Genomic DNA, 21,833 nt, shown 5'->3' on the forward strand with positions numbered 1-21,833 from the left:
TGGACAGACACATCAGTAGCTTTATCGATAAAACACACACACGCGCGCGCACACACACACACACACACACACACACACACACACACACTGCACTTGGCTAGTCCGAGCACGACTTTACACACACGGCAGCATTTTCTCTTGTGGAAAGGATCAGGTCAAACTGAAGTTGACTTGTGTATACTTAGGAAATACTGCCTGTTCAAAGTTTCCTCTCAGTCAGTGAAAGATTAGAAAAAAAACCCCAAAAACTCTTGGCAGACACAGAGATAACAAACTCTAGCTTTAGAGGCCAGGAGAAGAAAGTATAGCTTAATCAAGTCAAAGAATGTGGACTTTTATGACTGCATATGATTGCATAACTTCATTCAAAGCCACAAAACAATCACTGTCCATACGAATCATGTAGCATATGAGGAGTTGCTGGTGAAAAGAATTGAAAGTGTTCAGTGCAGCCCGTTTCATGTTTCTCGGGCAAGTCTTTCTTTGTTGGACCAGAAGAAAACTAGGGAAGGGCCTTGTTTATTTATAATTTAAACCATTGTAATAATTATTGAAGTGTTGTTAAACCAGAGGACTGTACTGTACTCAAGCACAGCATCCACTCTACTGAAGTGTCCTTGAGCCTAATAAAGTGGTATTCTTACCTCCTTCTGTAAAAAAAAATAAATGTAAGAGCCACACAGTTTTTTAAGCTTCGGGTCAAACTGTCAGGCTCCTATAGCTCAGGGATGATGGGTCAGTGTTATCTTCGGCAGGCGTACGCGTTAATGTTTTTGATGACATAGAAGCCTATGGTCATGGGAGGCATGGCTATTGTCCGTCCCGCCCTCAGTGTCTTAGGCTTCAACTCGGGGAATGTCTCATTGTCCAACATGAGCAGCTTCTCCCCGTTCAGCTGGACAAATCTGCACAGAGAGGAAAACAGGAAGACACACTTTTCTTTATTTGTAGACTGGGAGAAAAATGTGACATAAAGATGACATGGTGTCAGTTGAACACTTGGGGGGGCTATTGTTACAAAATTGCTATTTCACAACTGCAGAGTCACACCGCTTGACTTTTTGAGTGAAATCTGAGTGAAACCTAAACGGTTTGGAGTTTTAAAGACTTAAGCAACAGTAATATCTAAACTCTACAGCAATTACTATGATAATTCTTTGCAATGGGAGTTGAAGAACAACAGAAAATATTTCTGTAATAATAAGAATATTTAAAATACAGTTTTAAAACTAGCCCAAAATATTATTCTGATTTAATTTTTCATGTTTCTTAAAACCGCCGTTGTGTGTGACACAAGTTGTGGCAATACTGTACATTCAACAACATTTTACAGTGTGAAGGTAAAGTAAATTATGTTAAACAGTGTAAACAGTTAAAAATACTTTATTTTCCTTTTAACCCTCAGGGAAGATAATACGTTGTATCATAACTGTTTATTGCAGAGGACATTCATAGCCTTATCCACTGACTCCATATTTTTATTAATTCCCAGCATGACATCATAATGTTCAATAATAGTTTTACCATATGACATATCATGAGAGAGTAGCTCTGTCACAGCACAGCTGTAATTTAATGTTTACCCTCTTACAAATGGCATGTGGTATTAATATAATAGTAATAATCACGATTATTGTACAATCAACGATTGTACAATAATTATTGTATTTTTAAAAATAGGAGGAATATATCATGAAGCTTCCTGCATAGCAGTCAGCTTCATTAGTATCATTTACATATTTTTTGTATTTAAAAAGTCCTTGTTTCTCTTTATTCACATAACAAATTTTAGGTACTTTAAAGTTATTGTTATAACAAATCAAGAAATCATGTTCTGAAGAGCAATTATCTCCTTATATTGTGTCTGTAGTGTGTTATCACCTTTAGCAAACAACTTTAAAGTGCTGTTATTATTAGTAACCATACTTTTATTATATTGTTATATTGTAAACTTCACAATAATACAAGGATAAAGGCCAATGGTCTGGATATTTTTATGTGAACCTCAAGATCAATAAAATATCAAATAAAATTATCTCAATAAGGAGAAGTTATGAATCAAATTAAGTTACGCAAAGCTTTTCTTGAACATGAACCTCAATACTTGGCCAGCGTTAAAAAGTCCCACTACTCAGACAAATTTATAGACATCTGGTGTTGCTAAATTCTTCATAAAAGTCTCCCCTGCGCTGCCTGTAGTAAAGGAAAGCACTTAAGGCCTGAAAAAGGCCCGTTGTTAGCTTTCTCTCCTATTAATTACCTTGCAATCCTGTTCTAACACCTAAAACATCCTCCATCATTATGCTGTTATTGAAGTATCAGGCCTGAGCTGCCATTAAAGCCGTATGTTGGTATCATGTATCTCACACACACACACACACACACACACATACACATACACATACACACACACACACACACACACACACACACACACACACACACACACACACACACACACACACACACACACACACACACACACACACAGTCATTAGAGTGTTATTCGAGGATTTAAAGCTTAAGTCTGAGTCCGAATAACAGGCCAGAGGCTTAAAGGACACAGGAATAGACCCAAAGCATGAACTTTTTATTATAAGGCAGTATGACTTCTATTACCTTGATAGATGAAGTGTAATATATTATCATAAAAATGTGAATAGAATTGAAAGTTTAAATGGCCTAAACATAAAAGGAAATAAAAAATCCAGGGATAAAACATCTGTCGCAGGCTACAACATTTAAAAAGGGGGGGAGTAAACACACAGGAACTCTGTGAGAGACTCTGGGTTCAGTCAATGCGCCTTTTTTAAACCAAGTTGACAAGTTTCAGGCAAGGGAAGTGCACTCTGTATTTAATAGTCGTAACTGTCTTAGAGATATGTTTCATTTGTTTCCCGATTGTTTGAGTTCGTACGGTCATTAAAAAGTGATTAAACGTGTAATAAATAAGATTTTTACAGTGTAAAACTGGTAGTAAATAAAAAGCCTAAAACAGTGTTAACTGTGTGTTAACCAGAGTTTAGTAAAGTACATAACCGTGGCATTCTGTACAACCCCAAAAAAAGCTGTATTTGCTATTCACTGACCCTGATTTGCAGATGCACCTTCTGCTCAAGAAAAAAATATTATAAATGTTGTGTGCTACAGGGTCATCTTTGAAGATCAAGTGAGATCAGCCTTAATTTGAACGTACAACCCTGATTCCAAAAAATATTGGATGCAGTGTAAAACATAAATAAATAAAAAACGGCATGCATTAAATTCAGAATGAGTGTCTGGGTCTCTCATAAAGTTTAAATCATTTTGTTTTCAGACACAAAATAAATTATGGTTTAATTTTCATTGTGATATGTTTGGAAGAGATTGATTAATTACATTTTTAGAAGATTTACACTTTATCTGTCAAGAATAAATCACATTGTCACAATCATTTCATGGAAAGAGGTAAAAATATTTTATTCCAACTTCATGGGTGGCCATGTATCTTGTCTTTGTACTGTACTTTGTACTGTACTGTACTGTACTTTGTACTTGAATGTAGGTCGTAGAGGATTTGCAAATCATTTCTCAACTTTTTTAAATTCAGGGCGACAGAGAAAAGACATACGGCCCCAAAAATAATCTTATTCTGCATGTGGTCAAAGAAGCGCACACGTGTAATGCATTTCATTTGTTTTTATATTTGTATGTAATGTTTGTTGTTGTACCTAAACATATACAATGTCACAAGTTTTTCAGTAACTGTATTTAATTTCATCCTATTTATGTTTTTCTAAAATGTTTGGACCTGTTTACTGATGGAGACGAGCTTGAGAGACTTACAATGAGAAATTAATATTATTTTCTTGTGTGTGCTGACGAAACAGAGATTGTTAATATAAATATTTAAAAGAAATATTTATCATGCATAGACATTGCTAATACAGTTAACATTATATCTTCATTGAAAGAGAAAAATGCATGCATATGCTCTTCTTTCATTATTACTTTTACTGCATTACCTGTATGTTCTGCAACTCAGCAATATTTTAAATTCTGGTTTTCTGGAGGTTTAAAATAAATAAAATGGAAAGGATTTATTCTTCATTTGCTTTTATTTTTTTGATATTATTCATTGTTTTCTTAGTTATCTAGAATCTAGAAAAACAGGAAGAAGTTATTACATGTGAGTTTTTCTTTCTTTTCATTTCTTGCACATTCTGTGGTGAATATTAACACATGCCGACTCAGCGTGAATTACACTGCTCAAGTCCAAACACCCACTGTTGGTTTAAAATGTATTAACTGCAGCATTTGAAGAGCCGGTATTTAACACCTTATTAAAAAATTAAAGACCCATAAAGTTGTTATTTTTTATGAAATTCTCATTATCCATAATCACAAGGATTTTCACACCTTTGCAAAAATAATACCTTTTTGAAAACTGCTTCATGCTAGATTTTAATTTTCATTACAGGATTTTTTTTTTTTGTATACACAATAAATGACAGGAAGACTTGTAAAGCTATTTTGGTAATCTGAAGCTCTCCTGACTACATTTCTCATGTTCGATCAGCACAAATGAACACGATAGTAGTTTGGATTTTTATTTCAATATTCTGTACAAGTGTGTGTGTATATGTGCATGTGTGTGAGACAGAGAGAAACAGAGCGTGAGATACTAACTTGGCTCTGAGTCCGTCTGTGCCGTAAGGTTGCAGCAGGTACTGATGGACAGTATTGTTCCGTAACGTCCCTGCCAACTTGATTTTCTTTCGCGACCGATGCAGGTTGATGATGTAGATTGTTATGGACCCTCTCACGTAGTTGTGACTGGAGAAAATGACGATGCAATTAATTTTTCTCTAAGAAAAGACAATCAGGGAGAAAAAAGGCTCCCCTCCACATCTGTTAATGGGGCTTTATTATATATTACATTGCCATGTTGAATAAAATTCTCTATAATTAAAGATGACTACAAAGAGAAGAAAGCCTTTGATATTTTTATCACATATAGAAAGAGGATCAAACCACAACTGCTTGATCTAATCTGGATCAAAAGGCTTGCAGAAAAATAATAAAGTAAGATAAAGCGTGCTCAAGAATGGAATTCCATTAAGCACTAAGTTATCTATATTTAGTAGGAACCATAATAAACCACATTTTATTTTCAAAGCCTTTATCATCCATACAAAGGCTATCTGATGCAAAAATCTGCTTCTCTTGTACAGTGTCTAATATTAAAACCTGTTGCTGTACAGCACAGGGTCAGATGAAGGGTGTGAATGTGACGGACCACACTTCTTGAGTTACACAGACAACAGTGTTCGAGTGTCTCTCCTGAGAGCAAAGCACTTGGGACACAACTTGATAGGGATTTAGGCCAGAGGTAAATAACTAAGCGAGACAGATAAGACAAACATGATAAAATCTAATAAGGGCCAAGATATGAGCACAAAGACAACACAGCTGTAGTGAATACCACATGTCGGCCTTGGTGTTCAGGGTCAGGGCTGGCATATAGGTCTCCCAGTCACCATCTCCAAAATCTCATATCTTTAAAGCAATCTTGGTTCGATGTTTATCTTCGTTCTTTTGAGCTCAGGGAGAGCCATTTATTTAATAAACTCTGCAAGACAGCCAGCGTTCAATATATTTACGGAGAGAAATAAAGCAGTGTACTGTTATTGGGAACGCTGTGTGTCTGGCTCTGTGTTAAACTCTTGCAGCCTTGTTTCTGAGAAACGTGGACCATGGCTCAGAGAGATGGATCAGATGGTTAGATGGAGGGAGAGATAATGACCTCGCAGCCCTTTAAATGATGAGGTTCTGAGCGATTCCAACCAGGAACATAAACATGTGTTGATGCCGTTTGATGTCAGAGCGTCACTTGAAAGTGAACAAAATGCCATACAAACCACTAAAAGGGGTAAAAGGGCAGTGTAAGTCAAATATCTAATCTGTAAAGACTTTTCAAACCACTGACTGCCTGAGCACATTTGCAGTCATTGCTGTCTTACACAGCACAGTCAAACCACTAAGATGACAATGGCTGGTCCACTTAAGGGCTGACTGTGTAAAGCCACAAAGTGGCTTTAAATAATGGCAACAGAAACTTTGGATCCAGGAGGGACTGCTTTAGTGCTTCACTTTCTCATCCCAGAGGCCATGGCAGAGTTGCACTTAGCCACAATGCATGCCATCTCTTTACTCCTGAATTCCCTTTACATACGACGTAGCAGTAAGCACACTTGCCAAAAGTATTTAAATTTTGGATGCAGAGATATATCAGTCGACAACCCAGTCACCAGATTAAATGTTGGCATTATATGTTTCTGCAAACCACATTTACGTGGAACGCTCAACATTTTTTAACCATAAATATGTTGAAGGTGAACATTTCTGAATCGATGCAACCCGTTTTCACTGTAATACATGACGGCTGCTGCCTTAAACACGTTAACATGTGATGACTTTGGTTGAGGTTAGGGTAACAAAACAACTTAGTTTAGGTTTGGTAGAAAAACCAGGTTTGGGGCTAAAACCCCCCCCCCCCCACTAATTTGGAACAAAACTTCCAACAAAGGGACACAAACACATACATGGTTTGCTGAAAAAAAGCTGAAAAAGCACCCAAAAACATTTCAGATCAACATATTTGGTTTGGTCAGATTCACATCAAACAAAATAAAGAACAACATTAAAACAAGAGGTAATGGCATCCGTATTGGCCCATAATTTCACAACTGCTGCATCCCTATTTTGAAAAATTTGCCTGCATGTCATCAGGCATCGTGTGTATTGGTTATGCAACTTCTGCCCAGTTATCAACCATCTATCTGTGCAGCAGCCCACTATTTTTCGAGGAAATGCTCCACCTGTAAACCAGCCCCGTCTAGAGTAAGGCAGTAAGTCTAGCCTGGTGCTGACAGCCGCTGGCCTGGGTTAAATGATAACCTTGAACAGGCCATGGTGGCACTCTTTATCTCCTCCCGGCACAGACCGCCTTATTGTGCCTCCCCCTCCCCCTCAAATACCCCCCTCCAGCCAATCCGAGACGGGATAAAGGCCTAGCACACCTTTCAGCGGCTCTTTGACGGCAGGGAGACAGAACCCACACATCTGATAAGTGATACCCGTTAAGTTTTATAGGCTCTGAGCTGTGAATGAGCGGGTGTCTGCGGTCTGCTTATTTATGGGAAGCCGAAATGGGCCGTCCGGGGATTTTGTTCTTCCCTACCAGACACTAAGCCTCAGGTGTTGCAGGAGGAATCAGGGAGTAGGAAAAGTTAAAACCACAGCAGTCTGTTTTCCATCAAATTCTTGAGGACGTTAAAGCATTGCTACACATCAATGAAAGGCTAAGGGGATGTGTGCTTTGTCATCTGTCAGCTTCAAATGAAAAAAAAAAGTGTGTACACTTTTGTTGTGTTTAAGTGCAGGTTGTAAACTAATCCAAGGTGGTTCAGCTGTTGCACATACTTGTAGTAGCTGGTACAGTGGGCGTAGATACGTAGCTTGTCTCGTATGACTCGTCCTGGTTGCGGCTTCCTCTGCAGTCCCGCCACTCGCACAGCTAAAACCCTTGGACCCACCAAGCGCTTGAAGACCAGAGAGAACCAGTAATCCTGTATGGGCAACACCATCGCACACACAGACACACATTTGACATTAATTTCATGACAGTATGGGCATTTTAGCATCATAAAGTTCAGGACAGGATTCTGGTTGTTGTTTTAAGATACAATGCAAAAGCAGGCAGGTGTGGAGAGGACATTTAAAAGACCAGGGATAGTATTCAAAAAGCTTCCAAGTACAAAAAGTTACTTCTGCTGATGAATTCTCTATAATTGCTTGGAATTATAACATTTTTAAAGAACTTCCTGTTACAGTCAAGACAATTCACAACGCATCTTAGCCCTTAAGGGTCAGTTCACCTCAAATCAGATTAATTTAGGAACTATTTTTCTTTGTTGTATAATATCCTATATGAAAAGGCCATCTACAAGGTCTGTAGTTTACTTGAGCAACCGGGTTTTTATTTATTTTTTAAATGTTTTTTCTTTTTCTTTTGGTGCTCTAATCACCTCATGCCAAGTGCTCTCTACTTTCATTATATTCAAGAAAAGGCAGATATGACCATGACCAAATTTCCAACATTCTGCAAATCTCACAGAAACGATCGAGACAAACACGTAGTAAGAAAAATATTTATTTTTGATTTTGGGGAGTTTGAGTTAATACAACTTGACAGATTTTATTGTGCACAGTTGTTGTTGATCTCATTAGAGTCACAGTGACACCTCCCATGCAATGCAATAACGCTGTAAAGTCACTTTAATATTAAAAAGATTACCTAAACAAATTACTATCAGCACATCAATAGGCTACTGTGTAAGTAGGTATCTGTTTCTGTAGGTTACTTTTACAATTTATTTAAAAATAATAAATTTGTTTGTTTCCTATATAAAATTGTCTTATAACCATACAATGTCTTAATAGAGACTTAATTTTATGGTTAGGCTAATCAATTTCACTGTCCATTCTTTGCCCATTATCAATAAGACCATTTTTCTCTCGTGTTTTGATCAACCAATTACACCTTTTCAAAAGAATGCATCATACCTAGCAACAGGGTCAGCTACATCTCCAACATCTCAACGTTTCTGTCTCTTCCTTGCTTTGAGTTGCTCTGAGAACTTCCCTAAATCAGTCATAGCTAGGACTATTTTAGCTAGGACTATTTGCTTTTTTTGTTTTAGCTATTTTTTAGGCTTAGTGAGGAGCTCTTTGAAAGCAGTTTGTGAATACTGCCCTTGATCTGAATGACGACAAGGAAAATGTTTAAAAGCAAACCCAACTCCACTGCAGGTAAATGCAAGGCTAAATCTAATTTAAGATTTATTTTTTTACTGAAACAACCATGTTGGATTTTGAATTCCCATGAAAGGAAATATAACCTAAATCTCCATTTTGTTTCTTTAGCCATAAAATGTCCTGGTGATTGTAGATTAAGTTTCCATAACTGTGAGAATTAAGAATGTAGCTAGTCTGCATCAGGTTGAAAAATTAAATATACTTCACCTTTATGTCAAGCCTACATATGTCAGCGCTTTGACACTCAACATTTAGTTGGAACGGATTGCCCTCTGTAACATGTCACATTGTATATAACAACTGCTGACCAGTTTACTATTGACAGGTCTTAAATATGACATTTTCACAAAATATTATGCTCCATCATGAATTGCTGTTTTCTGTTATCATTGTTGAGTGGTCCACCATACTGCCTCTCACTCTATAGACTACACAGACTCAACACCTCTTGGAGAGACCCAGAACAACATGTGTTCCTCAGGAAGTTCCCATGCAATCCTGCATATGGCAACATTTAAGGGCTTCTTTTTTCCATGCAGGCTTTAACTTAATTTGCTGCCAAGGCATCGAAGAAGCAGAGCACAGTATGGAACTGTATAGCATTGGCCACAGGCAGAGGGATGGATGGATGAATGTATGGCCAGACCTGTGATCAATGCTTAAACATCTAAAACAGTCATGAGTCTGGATCTTTATTTGTGCAAGATGGCCGGAGTGATGTGATTACATTTCAAAACTGAAATAAAATAAGCCATCAGGAAATATATATATATGTATATATATATAATAAAAATGTTTATATATATATATATATATATATATATATATATATATATATATATATATATTTATTTATTTAACAGGTATTGGCGGGACACAAACTGAACATTTTTAAGGACAAATTAGCCGAGATCCTAAATTCTCAGTGGTCTGACTGTTTTCCTGTCTAATTGCCTGTCTGTCTCCCAGTCTGTTTTTGCCCCCGACTCTCCAAACAGACAGACATCAATTGGAGCAACAACCATCACTCTGAGATCCGATCGAAATATGATACAGACAAAGAAACAAAGAGAAAAACACAGTCACGCACAAGTAAACCAGTAACATGTCAAGATTTCAAGAAAAGTAAAACCATTTACCAGAGACCAATCTAACCTCAGCGGCACAGCTGAGGGAATAAAAGCCTGATAACAAGGAGAATGATGGTTAACCTTTAGTGTTTACCTAAAGAGGGGAATGAGTCAGACTGCTTGGTTGAGACACTGTTAATCCGTAAAAATCCACAGATCAAAGTATGAGGTCTTATATTACACTGCATACAGCAGGAAGTTAAATATTTCTGTGTTTTTAATTAAAGTAGATCCATTATGACATTGACTGTGATTCATCAAGCTCTAATTGGGTTCCCCATAAAATAAAAAAAAGTCAAAGTTAAAAACAGGAGAAAAGCATATCCAGGAAATGCTAAAAAAAAAATAGCTACAAACATACCCATGCAGTCGTGAAGGTTTGCAAGTCAGAGGGTTCAGAGACACATTTTATTTATAAGTGGAGCCAATTGCCTCTGCTTGTATTTGAGGATTAGACAGCTGTATGACTGATATGATGACCGTTAATATCACATTTTCATTTTTTAAAAAGCAGTTCATAATCCGTAATTGCTGTATGCACACCTCAGGGTAAGAAATTCTAAGATGTAGTGAGCAAAGACAGATGATTCAGTATTCCACAGCTAAAAACAAATCTAACTCTCGTTAAAACTTCACCACATACTTTAGTTTTATAGAGCACTTGAACAAAAAGATTCAAATTGAATACCTTGACATAATCTGTCAAATCAGACATGTCAATATTTATTAAATACATACACAACTTTAAAGGTGAATACCACCACCTGCTGCATTAGATGTAACACTTTATGAGCCAGTTAATCCTAATTTTATAGAGAAAAGATAAGATCAAATATATTTGGTAGATTTTTGTCTGAGGAACAAAGGAATCATTTTCACTCATGATTTGTCCTCAGTCTCATTCTGTTAAAATATTAAAATGAATCAAATTGTGAATCCAGCATTTTGAATAGGATCCAATCATGAGTTGAGAATATCATTGCATCCCTGGTATCAGTGTGTATACTTTGTGCCTTTCAAGTCAATTTAAGTAATTCTACTTGTATTATAAACTGATAACGTATTGGCTATGATTTCATTACCTAAATAATAGATAAAAATGAGACGAGGGTTGTAAATAAAGAGCATGTAAGACAAATGGAAGGGAAAACTGTGGCAAAAAAAGGTGAAGTTGTTGAGTCATTCAGTGGGTGGGAGGTTTAAATGGGATTCTACCAATAAGAGAGTCATCCCATAGGAAAAGGGGCCAGGCTGTAAATTTGCAGACGACAGGTTGGCCCTGCAGTGAATTCTCTCAGCAGGTAGGCTGGTGCTGCCTTAAGATCTCCAGCCAAGTTAAAAGCATTGTGATCCTAGCGGGAGACTGCCATTCCCAGGAAAAATAATGTAGATGAAGAGGGAAGAAAAATGAAGCCATCTCGATTGTTTGATATCTTGTGTATATTGTTGCGGCGGGCAGAATAAAGTCCATGCCATGTGAGAGAACTAATGGGGGATTTAGTGGAAAATAATTATTAGATTGTGTGGAAGTAATTACTTCATGTGCACAGTAATATTGGTGGTTAAAATTGTATTTTGGCATTGCCAAAGAATCTTGAATAATAACAAATGTTTGAATCCATTATCTTTCTCATTTATTGTAGAAACAATGGTTTACTGTGCATGCCCTCATATAAGCCTCTCGCCCCTTCTCTACCTCGGCTTAATAAAAACCCTTTTTAACAAATTTAATAAAGCTTTTTTTATGAACTTGGAACATGTTAGAATTTTATCACTCTTTCATACTTCTAACGTAGTTTTCCCCCAGCAAAATGAGATCAGTTTAACACTAGAACAAGACTTGAATGTCCCATCTGTTAAAATAAATAAATTCTAAAGGAACAACTCGCATTCAGCTTTGGGCACAATAGTGACCACAAAAGTAGGACTCTTACTCATTGTGGTTGTTAAATTCTTTTCATAGACAGCTTGTTCACAGTTTAAGAAAAGAACAACGCATATCAGATGATTAATACAGTGCTGTGGACTAACATGGTTGCTGGACACTTTTTTGTTGCACTCACAGAGTAGGCTAATTCTTTTTATCCACCCTTTATCCACTATAACATTCCATTAAATCTATAAAACTCAAAAAAACTCAAAGTCTGTTCCTCTTCTACTAAGATACCTGTGTATCAGCTTCTCAGGTTGCAGATCTCTCAGCGGCCGACTGTCCCGCACAGAGAAGCACACAGTTGTGATGGGGGTTGAGGGGAGCAGTGACACTGTCCTGAGCCACTGACAAAGGGCTAAGGTTACATGGCATTTCGCCCCCGCGTCTAAGTACTCATCACCACTAAACGCCTTTCATCTCACCTAATAGCTCCCACGGGAAAGAGCGAGAGGTGCCATCGAAGCACTGGGACAGAAAAGGTCCAGAGCGTAACAGAACTGCTCTGGTCAGACCCTTATTATTAAGATAAAGAGGGGTGAATGCTATGAGAACAAGTAGTCAAAAAATCTTTGCTGAGCTTAAATTGAGAGACTCACAGGCAAAGGGTTAAAGTTCTGGTCCACAAGGCGTGTGTAGCCGTAGTCAAAGAATGAGTGACGCAAGACAACATCAACCCCCTGCACAGCAGCCATGCCCAACGTGTTCACCCACCTGGGAAACATGAACACAAACACACGGAAAAGAAATATTAGGAATGCAACAGCAGAAGCCTTTGATTGTGACAGATATTGCCAAAAATACATAATACATTGGGAATAAATATTTTCTTCTTATCTTGTGCAGCTGGTTTATTACATCATATGCCTGGAGGGGATGATGTGTTCGGTTGTGTGTGTGTGTGTGTTTGTGTGTGTGTGTTTGTGTGTGTATCTGTCTGTCTGTCTGTCTGTCTGTCTGTCTGGCTCTCTGCAGCTGGACAAATCAGCCTAATACTTTTTATGCAAATTTATGAATGTATTCTCAAGGAGCTGAAAAACCTATTTTACTGTTTAATATCTACATTCACTCCTGACTCCTCACTCCCCAGGGCCGCAAATCATCAACAACTGCTTCAGTTGCATAGCAAACGCATTTCCAGCAATCGACAAAGCCAAAAAGCTAAAAAGCCTTACCGCAATTGGCTCACATTTTGGCCTATGCGGCGCTTGTACATTGCAAAACCTCACCGTTTTAATTCTGGCAAAATCGCATTTGTCTTTATCTATGTTAGATAGATACGCCTTTTTAAACACCGCCAAAACTTTGTTTGCCATCAGCCGTGGCCGAAATAATCAGGAGGTGGAAGTCATGCCTAGTTCTGCTTTGAAGCTGCTGTGGAAGACCCACATCATAAATCTAACATCTTCATATCTGGATTAATGTTAGCATCTGGAGGCTCACACATCTGAATAAATTTCATCACCTTCTCCAGGAACAGCTCCTGGATGAGATATGATGCGATGAGATGTTTCCTGTGATTTATTTGCACTTAATGGATCAAAGGTATGCCAAAATAACTACATCATGATGCCGACCTGTACAAAGTGAAGTCATGCTTTGTCAGGTCTGTCTGCAAGACAACGAATAACCCTTAAAATTATTGCTTTCTGAAGAGCTATGTTATGCAGGAGATTCTCAATGCCTGGTGAAGATCTGCACTATACTGAGTGCCCTTTTCCACTTATCAAAGGTATCATTATCTACAGAACACGCCACAGTAGTTTCTTTGGCAGCTACAGTATGATGAAAGTACTTACAGAAAGCCAGAAGCGTACGTGTCAGAGAGATTACTGATGCCTCCTGCCCATGCTGGCCCCAGTCCACTCAGCCACACTTTCTTACCAGGAGTATGTGTGTTCACCACCTGCATTGAGAGTGATAGAAAGACAGATGTATCAACAAAATGATATCAACCTTGTGAAAGCCCCAATTTACCTTGGAGTCTTTTGAACCAACCACTTTCATACAAATATCCTTTAAAAACCATAATAATGGTGGATCCTTCATTTTTATACAACTAAACCAGGTGAACTGTGACGTTGCTGAGGAACTATTTTAATTGTTGTCTGGATGGAAAGTCATTACAGCTGGCGGTAAACAACTTCGATATGCAAAATAAAACAGAAACAGAGAATAAGTATGCACGGTTAAACAAACCAGAAACACCAAGACTTTGACTGATTGGTACAGCACAGAATAATCCGACTTTTATTGAATTCATTGAACATTTTGTTCTTGGAATAATTGCACTTTGGCTTTTCATCTTTTACAACTCAGAAGTCTGTTAGCCACAGCTGCAGCTAGTGTTGACAAGACTTTCTCATGGTGGACACAACCACTTTGCCCCAAGGGCTCACTCTTGTGGCAAGCACATGTGGCTTTATTATCACAAAAACTAGCTCTAGGCTGATGCGTGACTTGGCAAGCTAAAATAATATGCAAATATAACTAATTATTAAAATTAGTTGTTTCTTCATATCCTCCCTTGAGGTGCTTTGAACGACCCAGAATATAACCTCAGAAACACACACTAGACATTAATCATCTTAGTAAACAGATGAAAATCGATGGTTGGAGTAAAGAAACCGTTAAGAACTGCATTATTATAATGACATCAAACTCTTGCACCTAGGCTGCTGGAAACTTGCAATAAGAGAAGTCATGCTGTAAAGGAAGAAGCTATCCAAAGTGTGGCTTTATTTTATGAAGAAAGATGACAACAGTGCTACTTTTAATGCTTGTAAAAAAATCATCACTTCATGTAAGAGTGGAAAAAACAGCAACATGCCAAAAGATCTTTCTACTCAAATTTCAGGAATTCCATGTATATGACACTCACAAAAGCTTCCCAACTGAGCAGCCCATCCATTAAAAGGCTAAATATCCTGTTATAATAAGATTAGCACCACACAGGCGTACCACACCACACGAATATTCTCTCAGACACACAGATAACAAAACAGTTGTGTTAATACTGAAAACCTTTGCATGCCTACTTTTTTCCCCACACAGATAATTGGTCTGGAATCAAAAACGGAATGGATAAAGAAAAAGACCAATAAGCAGAATTGAAAATGGCATTGATACCAATAAAATCTTATCTATCTGGAAATCACTTATGATCACTTAGAAGTTACATTTCAGGACTTTCAAGGAAACTAAAGTACCTTGGTGACTTTAGTGATCTGCTCTGTCAGTGTGTCCAACAGGCGAGTTTTGAGGAAGTCCTCCACTTTGTTCACTCTGCCGTCCATGAAATAACTGTAATGGAAATAGCAAGGAAAATGCTGTGAGAGAAACACTCTTTACACTCTTTACAATGTGAGCAACAAACATCATTATCACAGATTGTAAAAAAAATAAACTTAAATGTAAAAGCTTCATATGAACTCGTCATCTAAGCACCCACCTATTTTGATCTTATGTAACATAAATTTAAAATTAATTGAATCTAAAATATATCAATAAAACTCGGGCTGTAAAAAACTAATATTTTTCATTTCTGATTTATCATAGTTCTCCATGTTGGACAGACAGGAAACCTAAAAAAGAAAAACAAACAAACAAGAACTTAGACACTCTCCATATTCTATGTTATTAAAATAATGTTGTTCAGTTTCTTTAGACCAAACCTGTGCAGCTAACAATCCCGGTGCTATCTAGCTCTATCACTTTGGTTAATAATATAACACATACTACAGGATCCTTCACCAGGAGGAATAATTGGTGAGTGGGTATGGTGATGAGCGGGTCGAACATGGGGTGACTCGTACATTAGCTTTATACAGTCTGTGATTTGAACAAGAAATTTTGGACGGGCTGGTCAAAATGTGACCAAACAGTTTACCCAATAAATTGTTAATTATTAATGGAACATTATGTAAAATCGTTAGGCTTCTCTCTTCCCTATCCTGTTTTCTCTCACTCTCTGTTTTTTTTATTTTATTTTTTACCTCAAACATAGAAAACTACCACAGTGGCGTCAATATTCCTTCTCTCAACCCGTGTCTTGACAGATCCAAATATTTAGCATTGGTAGATATCTGGATTGCATGGGCGATTCATCAGCAAACTTCTCATAACTTTGAAAAGTTCACACAGCTCACGAGAGAGAGTGCCAAGCCAACAAAGATTTGCCTTTGATCTGGGGCTTTTATTGAGGAGCTCCAAAAACTATTGGCAAAGTAAAAATCAGGGCTAAAGTTATGTAGTGTGAATTAGTCATTAACTGAAAAAAAAAGTAACTTCACAAAAGCCACACTAATGTGGATTCCCCTTTGCTGCGGCTCATTATGGACTGTGGATTCAGTATCCAAACCACTTGTATGTTTTTTTATTGGTCTCATAGATGTAGTACATAATATATCATTTCACTGTACAGCTATGATGAATCAATTCAATTATACTTCAGGGTACTGACAATTCAATTTTGTCTAGGATTGTGTAAAAGACAAATTGGAAGCACTTAGAATTCAGACTGAACAATGCAGACATCCATGTGCGTCTGTGAGAACTAAAGAGAGAGATGATAATGAGAGATGATGTTAGGAGAGCTCAATGAGAGTGCAAAGTGAGAGCCAAAGTCCCGAGAAACATCACATTGTGGCACAGAAAGCAGAAAGCCTTTCCAAGGTCCTCTGCAGGAAGCCAAGAAAAGAAAACAATAGTGCAATAGTTCATGTTTCAGGTACCACATCTTATCTGCACTGCTGAAGAAAACAAAAAAAATATACAAATTACAGCTAATGTAACTGTCAGTACATTATATTAGGCAAAGTTAATTATGTATAAATATAAACATAAGAAAGCACTGGGAAAAAGGTAGCAACAGTATTAGTAAGACCAGCCAACACTGTGAAAGCAGTTGACATCGATACGTTCCCTGGTTTAATTTGAGTGCCGAATCCATGAAACTCTCAGTGCCAAAGCATCAAACAGTGTATCGATAAAGATATGCCAGTTTTAACTTTAAATAGCCAGAAGACCTTCATAGACAATTAATTTCAGATCTTAAGAGCTAAGAATCTAATGGACATGCACCTGTGAACATCCAACCCTGTAAAATGACCTTTCAGAGCTCTCGATCTCTTCCAAGCTCTCCTAAAGCACAAAAATCTGAATTTTTAACTCAAATGTAAAATTACTTCTTCTCTATGGTTGTAAGACCTGGAAAACCACCAAAGTGAGGATATGGTGGCCCAAGAAAATAACAAATATTTTAACATTCAAACGAAAAGAAGAGAGTTGAGCTGGATCGATCACACAAAAGAACCAACTAAATGAACAAGACAGGCTTTGGATTACAATCCACAAGGAAGGAAGATCCAAAACCAACTGGATCCAAAACCAACTGGAGGCGGTCCACGCTTGATGAGCTGAATAAAACTGGGACCTCCTGGCTGGAAGCAAAGACTATTGCACAGAAGAGAGTGAGGTGGAGATCCACCGGACTATTAAACACTGTAGTATTTTCAAATTAATCTCTGCATATAAGCAACAGAAAAAATGCATGCAAAGAGGCATTATTTTGCAGGAAACCCACCCAAATATTTCTCAAATGACTTTAAATCCAGTATCATCCATTGGTATTATTTTTACAGCACCATGACAAAACAAAAAAGCTGAAACAGATGTAACACCTGTTAATTAGAGATTGAAAAAAAAAAATCTGTGACTCATTACGGGGCAGAGTTCTCTTTGTTCAGAACGGCTCAGCTCAGACCTGATTTAAACTGGTTTTGCTCCAATTATGCAAATTTTTTTTCCTAAAACAAGAGAAAACTATGAGAGACATTTTACAATTGTCAAAAGGTTGAATCTCTATAGAACCTATAGAACTATATGTGTCATCAAAACTGGTGAGAACAGAGCTGAGTTTTATTCATGTGGGGTTAAGGAGTGTTGCAATCTGAGCTTAACCTTGTTGAAAATTTCGTCACCATGTTGGAAAAGTCCCAAGCTGCTGGCCACAGACTATAAACAACGCATGGATTAAGTCATAGCTTTACACAAATTATTTGGTTATCCTGTCCTCTTTCCAGAGAACTCACAATAATTCTTCAGACCAGATTAAGAGGAGAGAAATTCAAGTTTGTATATGGAATCAGAATAAAAAACAGCACAAGTTATGATTGCTTTATTTTGCACTACAAATCAGTACTTTGAATTTTGGCTAAGGTCCATAAATGCATAAGTCACCAGGCTTTCGTTACTTATGTTTGGTGATTCATTAGAGCTTAAACTGCAAAAAGAAACAAATATAAAGAAACACTTTTAGTATTTTGAAAAGGATTGAGGGGATCAAAGCTTGGTATTTGTATATCTATAACATTTCTCCAGTCTGAGCTCCTAGAACGTTTTCTTCCTTTGTTCATCCAACACTTGGCATGATGCTTTACCTGCCAGACCAACCAGAATTCAATAAAATGCAAAAAAAAGAACAAGCCTGTGTCTAAATATTTTCAGGCAAAAATCAGCATCTCTCACTGTGCCAGCACCGCATCAAAAACAGCTCACTAACAAAAGTATCTGGCAGAAATTGTTGACAGGGAAAAATGAAAGCAGAGATACAAGAGAATCAATACCACAAAATGGAAAAATACTGAACTGAAACTAAAAAACTATTAACAACAACAATTAAAACTTTACTAGAGTATATTTACAGGTTAATAGGGATGGGTACCGTTCACATTTGAACCGATACGGTACCGATACCCGGTACCTGGGAATCGGTATCGGTACTCAACAGTACCAATTTTCGGTACTTTTGCGTTTGAAAATATAAACTTTAAAAAATATATCAAAACAATATAAAATCCAGGATGAGCAGTGCTTTATTGTTGAGTGAACGTGCATTTTGTAACATGAAGGTTGCAGTGTTATCAAAGAATGCAGAGGAGCGCCCTCAGGTGGCAAGTGCACGGAGAAAAAAAAAAAAAAAAGGTTGCAAGTGCACGTGTGATTTGTTGTGATGACGTCGTAGCTGTGCGGCGCAGCACCGGTCAGACAGTATTGTGGCCATAGCATGGTTGGAATAAACAAAGTTGAGTCGGGCTGCTCTGTGAACATATCGAGGATGACGCAGGAGTCTGAGGGATTTAATTTCAGCGAGGCAGTTTGGAATAAAGTGGCAGGTAATATTCCTGAGTTGAAGAGCGGAGTATTAGCGGAGGACCAGAGATGCAGCAGCTAGCTGCTAGCTGCTAATGACTGGTCTACAGAAGAATGGAGAAAGCAAACGGAGTAAGGAAGGTCCAGTCTGGAGGCAGACGAAGGCCAAGCCCGGGTAGAGACATTGGAGAGATAGCAGCTGGCGGCTAGCAGGCCTCGAGCCGGCTGTTCGTCTCTGCGCGGGGTTGGAAGAGAGCAGCAGCTAGTGGCTAGTGGCCGCGGTGAGCAGACAGGACCAGACGAGGAGGTAAATAAAAAAATTGTGCGATCGTCAGCACGCTTGTTAATCAAGACGTCAAATGAAAACAGGTTGAAATCAATGATCAGTTTAAAGGTAACGCCGTTTAGGTACCGAAACATGGTACCGTTTGATTTTACTTGAATCGGTACTCAGTAGTACCGACGGAATTCGGTCGGTACCTATAAAAGTACCGAATTCGGTACCCATCCCTACAGGTTAATGTACTAATGTATCAAGAGTTGTGGTTTCTTTTACATTAATGGTGCCTCTAGTAACAGGGGACTTGTTATTTCTTTATATCATAATCTAATATATATATAATCATGCATGGAGCCTTCATGTGTATCACTCTATGAGTAGTGTGAATATGAACAACAGGTCATGACCATTAGAAAAAGTTCCACAAAACAAATACCAAACTGAAGCATATGCACATATACAATACACACACACACACACACACACACACACACACACACACACACACACACACAAAACAACAACAACAATATAATTGTATAAAGTCAGAATTAAGTCCAACTTCATGAACAAAAGTGTAGTTGGGCCAAGTTTCAAAGAATAGAATAGAAAAATCATATTTCCAATACGTTAAATGGTTGAATAATACTAATAATAATTTTATATATGTGTATATATATATAGCATGGGACTCAAAACCAAGCATCTTGTGTGTTTTTCTAATGTGTTAGACTGGTCTTAGTTGTCCTGTCATGCTGAACTGAGGTGGTCCAAGACATTGTTTTGCAAGTCACAAGTGAGTCTCAGGTCTTTACACTCAACTGTCAAGTCAAGACCCAAACCACAAACTTTCGAGTCACAGTGTGCTCATCACCAAATGTGATGCTATTTTCAACAACTAGAGCAACAATACAGTATATAAAATCATGAATGCTTTTTAAAACTTCTATTGAATTATTCAACATGGTTCTCTCCTGCAACTTGATTGGATGCTGTTGGATTGGTTCAAACAAAATTGATCTGGTAAATTAAATACCAACTTGCTGTCAATGAAGAGCTTTAAAAATAGTTGATTCTGGAAATGAAGTGAGAAGAACCGATTTGTGGCCTTTTAAAAAAAAAAAAACAACCTAATAATAATATACTTACATATTAGTCCAGTCTAGACTCATCAAAAGTATAACTTGTTTCTGTCTCGAGCTACACCTTCGTTATCTTTTAAACCCCTATTATGTAAAAAAAAAAAAGAAAAGAAAAGAAAAGAAAAGAAAAAGTAACAACTGTAAAGCTGTAGTCGAGTAAAACGTAAATATTCAAGTAAAGCACAAAAATACTCAGTGTCCATCTGCTGTAGCGAGAGATTTGGGGTGAGCGGAGAGGTCGCAGTGTAAGAACATGATGTGTTCCTTGATGTGGACCAGCAGGTTATCCTCAGATCAATCATTACAGAACAGCTGAAGAATATGTAGCTTCCCTCAGGAATGTTACCTGTGAATTTACAGTTCCTCTGTGATTTTCAGACTAGAGAGGAGATCGCAAATCTTTGACATCTCTTTTCTCTCCCGTCAGCTGTAAATATCCAGCACACCCTTCTCTCTGGCGTGCTTTACCACTGTCAATCTGACTATGAGCAAGAAAGGTGTTGGTGTAATGTGTGACCCTGACGTGTTTAAAATGTGACCTTGTAGCTGCTACGAGCAAAAGTGACATAAAAATACAATGTTTCTGAACTAAGTATGATAACGCCCCTGATTTTCAGGCAATTCAGGCCACAGTGCTCGGTACAAGAAGTGCTTATTTTCAAAAACAAGGGTCATTATAGTGTACCTTTCATCACTCCATTAAAACAATTTAGCTGGGGGCTTTTTCTTGCTCATTTCACACTCAGATGTTCACACCACTAATACCCCACTGCTGGAACAATTAGGGCTCACATTAATGGTGTTGCTCAGGGGCATCTAAATAGCAAGTCGTAAATTTGCCTTGTTCACTTTTCTCGCTCATATTTTCACAGCTAGAACTGGCAGTTTGGTCACACACTTTTGACTTTTGAATTCTCCACCATGAAGCGCCTCCTGTTAGGTTGGGCCGAACATGTTCAGAGTTATAGAGAGTTAAGGTTAAAGCATGTGGGTGTTATAGTTGGGTGTTTGATTAAAGAAGCTGTTCACCTTCAATTATGTTCATCCAATCATCCACATGGTTCTAGTTTTATTTGCCCAAGATTGAGATATTCATATTTTTTGCCAACACCCAAATACAATAGAGGTGTATGAACAGTCATGCTAGCAGCTCTGTGACACTGTACTGTTATTCAGCTAGATAAATGCTAACTCAAGCTAGCTAACATGCTCACAATGACCTATATATAACTATAACATATAACTATAACATGCTTATGTTTCACACTTAATGTTTATCATGTAAGTTTAGCATGTTTTGCATGCTAGCACTGGCTAATAAACACTAAATGCACTAAGTA

General features: G+C 37.7%; 1 protein-coding gene across 1 annotated transcript in view; it reads right to left on the reverse strand.

Moving 5' to 3' along the window:
* Positions 1 to 356: 356 nt before the first annotated feature.
* hpse2 (heparanase 2) overlaps positions 357 to 21,833 on the reverse strand; it is a 63,688-nt gene continuing 42,211 nt past the window's right edge. Inside the window, exons 7-12 of the mRNA XM_059359421.1 lie at positions 15,129 to 15,222; positions 13,719 to 13,825; positions 12,519 to 12,633; positions 7,465 to 7,610; positions 4,669 to 4,815; positions 357 to 905 (exon numbers count right to left, since the gene is read on the reverse strand). Coding sequence (XP_059215404.1) covers positions 743 to 905; positions 4,669 to 4,815; positions 7,465 to 7,610; positions 12,519 to 12,633; positions 13,719 to 13,825; positions 15,129 to 15,222 — 772 coding nt within the window. The 3' untranslated portion in view covers positions 357 to 742. The remainder of the gene's footprint in view (positions 906 to 4,668; positions 4,816 to 7,464; positions 7,611 to 12,518; positions 12,634 to 13,718; positions 13,826 to 15,128; positions 15,223 to 21,833) is intronic.

This window comes from Centropristis striata, chromosome 20 (genome assembly GCF_030273125.1).
Source record: "Centropristis striata isolate RG_2023a ecotype Rhode Island chromosome 20, C.striata_1.0, whole genome shotgun sequence".
Taxonomy (NCBI): domain Eukaryota; kingdom Metazoa; phylum Chordata; class Actinopteri; order Perciformes; family Serranidae; genus Centropristis; species Centropristis striata.